Source organism: Camelus dromedarius, chromosome 11 (assembly GCF_036321535.1).
Source record: "Camelus dromedarius isolate mCamDro1 chromosome 11, mCamDro1.pat, whole genome shotgun sequence".
Taxonomy (NCBI): Eukaryota; Metazoa; Chordata; class Mammalia; order Artiodactyla; family Camelidae; genus Camelus; species Camelus dromedarius.
Genome location: NC_087446.1, coordinates 55,640,021 through 55,648,758, shown reverse-complemented (window position 1 = coordinate 55,648,758; position 8,738 = coordinate 55,640,021). Strand labels below are relative to the sequence as shown.

The 8,738-nt window shown below is 46.5% G+C and overlaps 1 protein-coding gene across 1 annotated transcript; it reads left to right on the top strand.

Annotated features, from left to right (window-relative positions):
• LOC105094608 (keratin, type II cytoskeletal 6A) lies at window positions 1–5,306 on the top strand. The gene is made up of 9 exons (XM_064491021.1): window positions 1–583; window positions 1,530–1,744; window positions 2,086–2,146; window positions 2,301–2,396; window positions 2,522–2,686; window positions 3,175–3,300; window positions 4,121–4,341; window positions 4,561–4,595; window positions 4,708–5,306. Exons 1-9 carry the CDS (start codon window positions 71–73, stop codon window positions 4,941–4,943), a joined length of 1,668 nt encoding a protein of 555 aa, XP_064347091.1. The 5' UTR covers window positions 1–70; the 3' UTR covers window positions 4,944–5,306.
• The last annotated feature ends 3,432 nt before the right edge of the window (window positions 5,307–8,738 follow it).

Sequence of the window (8,738 nt, the reverse complement as noted above, 5' to 3'; positions counted from 1 at the left end):
ACACATCTGCTCCTCTCAGCTCTACCTTCCAGCCTCTCACACCTTCCTCAGCCTTCTAGTCTTCAGAACCATGTCTTGCAGATCCACCGTGAGGAGCCAAAGCACCAGCCGCCGGGGCTTCAGCGCCGGCTCAGCCCGAGTCCCTGGGGTCTGCCGCTCTGGCTTCAGCAGCGTGTCGGTGTCCCGCTCCAGGGGCGGTGGTGGCCTGGCTGGAGTGTGTGGAGGGGCTGGCTTTGGCAGCCGCAGCCTCTATAACCTGGGGGGCACCAAGAGGATCTCCATCAGTGGTGGATACGGCAGCAGATACGGAGGTGGCTTTGGCTTTGGCTTTGGAGGTGGAGTTGGGAGTGGATACGGTTTTGGTGGTGCAGCTGGGCTCGGTGGTGGAGCTGGCTTTGCTGGTGGCTATGGGGGCGCTGGCTTCCCTGTGCTCCCTCCTGGAGGCATCCAAGAGGTCACCGTCAACCAGAGTCTCCTCACTCCTCTGAACCTGGAAATCGACCCCACCATCCAGAGAGTGAGAACTGAGGAGCGGGAGCAGATCAAGACCCTCAACAACAAGTTTGCCTCCTTCATCGACAAGGTGAGCCAGGAGCACCTGCCCTCCACTGGGATTTCAGACTCCCCAAACTAGGGAACCAAGAAATGCCCTACCAGAGGGAGATGCGGGAGAGAGGGAGGAGGGGACTCAGGCTAACTTTCCACTTGGATGCAGGGCTAGCTCCATTTGGACCACAGGCAGAATGAGACTGAAATCGTTTAGCACTACTGATCCCTCCCATGTCTCTCATTCCTGCCAGAAAGAATTCTCAACTGTTGATAACCTTGACCCAAAGAAAAGGGAATGAGAATTGAATGGGTTAGCATAACCTTGTAAGGGCTTACGAAACTAAAAAGGGAATTACAGTGGAAAATATTTTAGAGCCCAGGGAAGTGGGACAGAGGGATGCAATGGGAAGACGGAAAGCAGAAAAGTATATTCTAGCTGGATTAGGAACTAAAAGACTCAGAAACATGTATATAAGTCCATAGAAACACTCAACTTGTAGAACCAGATCATGACCATGAAGGGAATTTGTTTAGAGGAGACGTATGCACAGAATGGGAAGTTTGATGAACTCCAATCATTAATAGGGTTAAAATTGAATCATGAGATTCTAAACATTTGACATGACTTTAACTGAGGTACTCTTTTAAAAAAGACTCTGCAATATATCAGAAAAATACTATTTTAAACTACATTTGTGATTCTCTTTATCAAGAGGATGAGATAAAATGTTGAAAGACACTGACAGGCTCCATCAATTAGTGGGAGGAAATAGCTCAAAGCTCCATGGGGGAATTTGGTTGGTGAGATCTGTGTGCTGTAAAGGAAAAGGGTTTAGGGGAGCAGAACCATCACCCTGAGCCTCTGTACATGAACTGGAGTCACCCAATACCATGGGGACCCACATTTGCTTGGGGACCTGTCAACTCACATCTCTGTCTCCCTTCTTCATCTGGAAAATAACCATCTTGTCTTCCTCCAGGTGCGGTTCCTGGAGCAGCAGAACAAGGTCCTGGACACCAAGTGGACCCTGCTGCAGGAACAGGGCACCAAGACAGTGAGGCAGAACCTGGAGCCTCTGTTTGAGCAGTACATCAACAACCTCAGGAGGCAGCTGGACAGCATCCTGGGGGAGAGAGGCCGCCTGGACTCGGAGCTGAGGAGCATGCAGGACCAGGTGGAGGACTTCAAGAACAAGTGAGTTAAAAGAGAGAAATGGGCTCCGTTTCCTGAAGCCCACACTTCAAGTCCATTGGAAGAGCAGGTCCAGATGAGGGCATGATTGCTAGTAAACCATGACCACGGAAATGAAATCACAGTTCTTGCCTAAACACAAACCCCCCAGAACAAAAGGGTCTTGTAGTCTGATGAGGAGAGAAAAGAAGTAAACAATTTAGAGACCACAAAATACATCTTTTAGGCACACTGGCAGGAACGCTCCATTTGGATATCTCATTATGAAAAGTTAGGATCCCAGGCTGCTTTGTGTGTATCCCTTTCTCGACTGGCTGATTATGTTTTATCCTTTCTAATTCCAGGTATGAAGATGAAATCAACAAGCGCACAGCAGCGGAGAATGAATTTGTGAAACTGAAAAAGGTGAGCTGAGTAAGATCAGGGGCTCATAATTCTTTTAGGAGAGGACCCTGGGTTCCTGCCCATATCTGAGAAAGGTGTAAGTAGGGAGACTGAAAGGTGGTGCAGACTGGGAAGGAGGGCTCATCTGACTGTAGTCTGCTGGCTTATTCTCCAGGATGTGGATGCTGCCTACATGAACAAGGTTGAACTACAAGCCAAGGCAGATAACCTCACAGATGAGATCAACTTCCTAAGAGCCTTTTATGAAGCAGTAAGCATCTTCTTCACCCTATTTTATTCACTGGTATAAGATTGTGCAAAGGGTGGAAATCTTGGGCTTGGGTATGTCTGTAAACATCGCAGGAAAAGATGGTCTGATGACCTCATGTTCTGCAGGAACTGGCTCAGATGCAAACCCACATCTCAGACACTTCTGTGGTCCTCTCCATGGACAACAACCGCAGCCTGGACCTGGACAGCATCATCAGCGAAGTCAAGGCCCAATACGAGGAGATTGCTCAAAGGAGCCGGGCTGAGGCTGAGTCCTGGTACCAGTCGAAGGTGAGCAGTGTGGGGGCGGCAAATGAAGAATCCCTCGTGCGTTTTCCCTGAACACCAGCAAAGCTACAGACATCACTGGGGAAATCTATTTCTAGGAAGCTGGAGTCCTTTCACAGAATGTGTCCCCTGCATTAACAGAGTAGCCCTTTACAGTATTTATGTCCGACTCTAGTAAGTCAAGAACCTGATGAAGGACGAAAGCTACTGCACATAAGGACCTCGTGCTCTTTGCTTCAGCTTCACCCTGATGCTTGTTCTCAGAAACCGTACAGAACATAGCTGGTCCTGAAGGGAACCAGGCAGTCAGTGGTCCCAACCAGGGTGATCTGTGATGGGTGTACAGTATCAAAGACCTTGTACCTTCAATAATGGGAAAATACCTTGTGGAGAAACCATTAGTTTCAGTTTGTTAAATGCTTGATGAGTGTGACAGTCGTCATTGTCACATGAAGCCAACGTACACCCCCTTCTCTCCCTCTGGTTTATAGTATGAGGAGCTGCAGGTGACGGCAGGCAGACACGGGGACGACCTGCGCAACACCAGGCAGGAGATCTCTGAGATCAACCGCATGGTCCAGAGGCTGAGATCTGAGATCGACCACGTCAAGAAGCAGGTATGGTGGGGACCATGGAGGAGAAACACATCTTCCCTTCCCAGGCGACAAGGCAGTCATCAACCATCATTTGGGAAGTTCCTGTGTGCAGAGGGAACAAGCAGGGAGGGGAGGACATGCAGTTCCTACCCTTAGTGCGTTCCTACAGGTTAGAGAGATGGATCCCAGCCCAGGAGCATGAAACAAACTTACAACAGGACCAATTCCAACAGTCAGCGATGTAAAAATATGGTCTAGAGGCGTGGAGAAGAGATTACATAAAAGGAATGATTGCTCTGTGAATTAAGACACAACTTGGTAAAGAAAAGGCAGGACAGAGAGTGTGAGAAAGATTGTTGCAAATCTGCTCAGTTAATGTGAAAAAGAAACAGAAAAGACAGAACAAATGAATCTTGTCCAAAAATGTGAGGTGGAACAAAGGCAAGGTCTCAGCAGTTTAATGTGAAATCACCTCACCAGAATGTCTGTGATTTGTTTAATTCAGTATGCATCCACGTGAACGTATCCAAAAATCAACATTCAAAACAAGCCCATTGGTCCGTTTCTTCTGATGTCCCCTGGTCTTGTGTCTGCTGTAGTATCTCCAGGTTCTGCCAGCCCAGTTCTCACTCAGGGTGGTTAACACAAAGTGCATAGGTTTTCCAAGTGGATCCTAGACTAGATAAGATTTGCAGAATGGAAAAATTCTGGACAAAATTGTCAGAGCGCCTTTCCCATGAAATCTGGGCTCTAGAACTCTTCCTCACTCGGAAAGGAGAACCATGGTTAGTCTCCCCTGGGGATCAGGTTGCAAGTTCATCTGCCCACCTTCCCCTTCCAGTGCGCCAACCTGCAGTCTGCCATCGCTGACGCTGAGCAGCGTGGGGAGCTGGCCCTCAAGGACGCCAAGAACAAGCTGGTCGACCTGGAGGACGCCCTCCAGAAGGCCAAACAGGACATGGCCCGGCTGCTGAAGGAGTACCAGGAGCTGATGAACGTCAAGCTGGCCCTGGACGTGGAGATCGCCACCTACAGGAAGCTGCTGGAGGGCGAGGAGTGCAGGTGGGTATCTCACAACCTCCCCCAGCATCTGGGTCCAGCTCCAAGATGTCCAGCCAATGAGCTCACGTTTCAGGGGCTCTAGTTGTGGCCAGAATGCTCCCCTCAGAAAACCACTTGAAAGGCACTTTCCCCATGGACTCTCCTCACGGGGGGGCTTCCCACCCTGGTCCAGCTGTGGCTCTCTGAGGTCTCATGATGGCCGTGTCTCCTCTCTCCTAGGCTGAGTGGGGAAGGCGTTGGACCAGTCAACATCTGTAAGTACCTTTGCTTGCCTCCCTCCCTTGCCCTTGTGCTCTTCTGACTGGACTCAGTCTGGCAGAACGAGTCACCATGTCTCATTGTGACCTTGTCCCCCTCCCTCCACAGCCGTGGTGCAGTCCACCGTCTCCAGCGGCTATGGCGGTGCCAGCGGTGGCAGTGGTGGCTTCAGCCTGGGCGGAGGCAGTGGCTATTCCTACAGCAGCGGCGGTCACAGCCTTGGAGGTGGCTTCAGTTCTGGCAGTGGCAGAGCCTTGGGAAGTGGCCTCAGCTCTGCCGGGGGCAGCAGCTCCACCATCAAATACACCACCACCTCCTCCAGCAAGAAGAGCTACAGGCACTGAAGCCCTTCCTTCAGCCTTGGTCCCACAGTGTCTCTGGGCCCCTCAGCTGCCCTCTCCTCCAGTTGCTTTCTCTCTCCTGCTTCCTTCTTCTCTTCCTTCTTGAATTAGAACTGAAAGTTCTGAGTGCCCTCATCTCTCTGCCAATACCTGCTCCACCTGAGGTTCCCAAACTCACCATCGGGAAGGTCATTGCCGGGGTCCTACTGCAGAACAGGGCAAGTCCCCCTTGCTTTCCACTGGCTCAGGAGTTCTGCCTCTTGCAGGGTTGGGTTCTTCTTTGCAGTGATCATGAAAGCACAGTGACTAGTTCTCTGATGTGCAGGGTCTGTATCCCTGTGATATTTCCTCATCTCTTTGCTCAATTCTAATTGCTAAATAAAGCAGATTTATAATATAATGCATGGTTTCGGATTGCCTTGCTTTGTTGCCATTGGTTCTTGAAGTTTTCACCTGACAAATGCCTTTTTAGGAATGAAGGATGCTCCCCACCCCCCAGTGCTTCACATCTCTCCTTTAGGGAACTCTAACAGACAGTAGTTTGGCATTCTGATGTTCAGGAATTCTCCTAGGTCAGTTTGGCGAATGGAGTGGGAAGAATCTGGTCCGTCATCATGGTAAAGGCTGCTTTTACCGCCGGTATCAGGTCTGAGCTGTTTAGTATCTCTGACTTGGTCTCTAAGACTCTGCCTTTTCCTGCCCCAGGGGTGAAACATAATCCCTAGAAAACCATACTACAGTCCAATTATATCAGAAGAACATTGCTACACAGTAAGATATTTGATTGATACTTAAAATTGCCTCATGACCAAGAAACTGGTCTCATCATATGTATCAGGAATAATTACAATGAACATACTCCTGAACTGGAATTATGCCTCTAGAGATGTATCCTGCAGAAAGAGTAAAATGCAGGAAGTTGTACTTCATGGATGTGAATCCCATAATCTTTCAAGAGGGAAAAATTGGATACATTGGTCAAATTCAGGATCTAAAGACTCAGGCACAAAATGCAGGTGCTGATTTTTTGAAGTGTGGAGGCAAAATAAGAAAGGAAATGCCCTCCTTTGTACACCACAAGCCTCTCACATAGACTCAAGGAAGTTGAGTCCATGTTGCTCAAGAAATGGTCCTGCATCCTCCCTCATGTGTGCCCTGGCCCATTTTGGCTTTGACAAATGGGTAATGGAACACTCAGGATGCAGGTCAACTTCTTTCTGAGAGCCAGGCATTGTTTCCAGTCTCTGTTTGGTCCATTCTCTGATCCCAGGCTATTTCTCTGAAGAACACTGTCTAACACCTTTAGGAATGAGTTTCCTACTTAGAAATGAAGGGGAGATGACTGATTCTAGGAAAAGGGTGGAATATACATATAAGATGATCCTAGAGCATCTTTGAGTGCTAAAAAATAAGGAAATACTCAAAAAACCCACTGAAAGAGCTGATAGTAGACAAATTGGAACAATTTGAGTCATAGATAGATAGATAGGTAGGTAGATAGATTGATAGGTAGGTAGATAGATAGATAGATAGATAGATAGATAGATAGATAGATAGATAGATAATGTATTGGATTATACTCCAAAGCATAAAATAATATTCATGGCCCAGAATAACATGATAAGTGATTGAATAAGCTAATTAACAAGGGATGATTGAAAATTCTCATGAAGAAGAATTCTGTTCAGTGACAGAGATGCTCCCAAATCAAAGAAAGGATGAATAACTTCTCCCCCCAACTGTGGGCTGTGCATAGTGACTTCCTAAGAGTAAAGCATAAAAAGTGAGTAAATGAGTAACTTTACAGTAGAGAAATCTATCAAACACATCCTCAGCCAGGTAACCAAGGGTAACAGCAACAGTGATGACATGCTGACAGCAGGTACCCCGGATAGGATGTAGTGAGAACAGCGCTTCTCCTTAGTGATTTTCCTCCCAAACGCCATAACCCCAAAGTAATCCTGAGAAAACACTAGACAAAGCTCAGCTGTGGCCATCTACAAAATACCCTTGAGCAGAGCTCCTCGAAATTTCAAGGTCATCAAAACAAGGAAAATCTGACAAACTGTGTTAGCCAAGAGGAGCCAAGGAGACATAACGACTGAATGTAAAGTGGTACTGTGGATGAGATTCTGGGACAGAAAAAAAGAATATTGGGTAAAAGGTAAGGAAATCTAAATGAAGTATGAAATAGTTTAATAATAATATGTTTATACTGGCTCTTTAATTGTGACAAATGTAACAAATGTGAGGTATTAATAATAGGGGAAATGGGTGTGTAAGGTATACAGGACCTCTCTGTATTGTATTCACAGCTTTTTGTAAATCTGAAACTATTCTAAAATAAAAAGTTTATTACAAAAACGCTTAAGGTGTGGAGCTCAAAGTAACATCTGCATTTTTAACTAAACTAATTTTGTACACCAAATTATAAAACAAGTGCAGCCAAGAGAGAAAGAGACAGAGTGACAAAGAAACAGAGACAGACAATTGGAGAGACAGAGACAGAGAAGTAATCGAGGGACCAATGCTACAATAGTAACATTGGTTATCTCAAGTTGGTGTTAACTCAAGTAAACTGCATTTCTTATTAGTGTGTACTTCCTACAATTATTGATGTTGAATATGCATTACTTTCATCATTAAAATGTTATTTCAAAAGAGAAAGGATGTCCCCTGATGATGTCGGAATTGTAGGACATAGACGAAATGTGGTTACACTCTTTGATACTGAGGGAAAAAAGATTCTATCTCTAGATTTAAGGCCCATGAGAATAAAACGTTTGGATTGCATTCTTTTACCCACTGAGGACTGAATAAGAAGAAATAGATTTTTGTTAGCTATCTGGATTGTGGTAGTGGGTTCAGTGGTGCATACATCTATCAAAATTTATCAAAGTGTACATCTTAAATATGTGGTGTTTATTGTACAGGAACCATACCACAATAAATGTGTTAAAAATTAAAAATAAAAAAGAAAGAAATAGATTTCTTTTGCAACAGCATTGACTTGTTTTTGAGGCAAGGAAGGACTCAGCAGTACCAATGGTCAGTAGATACTGAATTTGACTCCTAAGGAGGCTGGACAATCGCCTTCTCCAGTATGGAGTCCATGTATCTGGAAAATATAGGGAATACATCTTTTTAATAACACCCTCAAATAGAAGAACTTTTTGCCAGGTATAGGTCATATCCATAGTTCACCTTATCTGAATCCACTGTGATCCAGGATGATCACTTGTGAGCCATACAACATGGATTCGGGCTGCATTGGCTAGACTCCCCAGCACAACCCAATGCATGGAATCACAGCTCGTGGTGGGGGCAGGGGTGCAGCACAGTCAGGGGAGAGAATGCTTCAGTAGGTGCTGAGAGAAGGTTCCTCATCTCTTCCCTGCTCCATGCCCCAGCAGGCATCACTACAGCCTCCCTACAGAGCCTACTCTTCATTGTAAGAAAAGCTGACAGTAGATTCCAGGATGGGAGGAGAAAGGAGTTGAGGCGTCCATCTCTGACAGCAGCTGGATCCCTTGGTCCATGACTTTTGCTGGGCAGTCCTTTCTCCTCAATGCTTCACTTCCTGGACTCCAGGGCTTTCCCTTTGGTACTAGAAAGTGAGGAGGGCAGGAAAACCACCCTCTTTGGGTCTTGGAGGTATGCGTCCACTCAGATGTGCCATTTCCTCCAACACTCTACCGCCCCCAATCTCCTCGTGCAACTGTAGCAGCCCCTTCTTTAAGGCCACTGTCATCTGTATATGTACTCCCTCACTTCTCCATCAGTTGTAATAACAAAAGA

Coding starts and splice junctions, on each gene's coding strand:
- LOC105094608 (XM_064491021.1), top strand. CDS start 71: ATGTCTTGCAGATCCACCGTGAGGAGCCAAAGCACCAGCCGCCGGGGC. Junction 2,687..3,174: donor AGTCCTGGTACCAGTCGAAG/GTGAGCAGTGTG, acceptor TCTGGTTTATAG/TATGAGGAGCTGCAGGTGAC. Junction 4,596..4,707: donor CGTTGGACCAGTCAACATCT/GTAAGTACCTTT, acceptor CTCCCTCCACAG/CCGTGGTGCAGTCCACCGTC.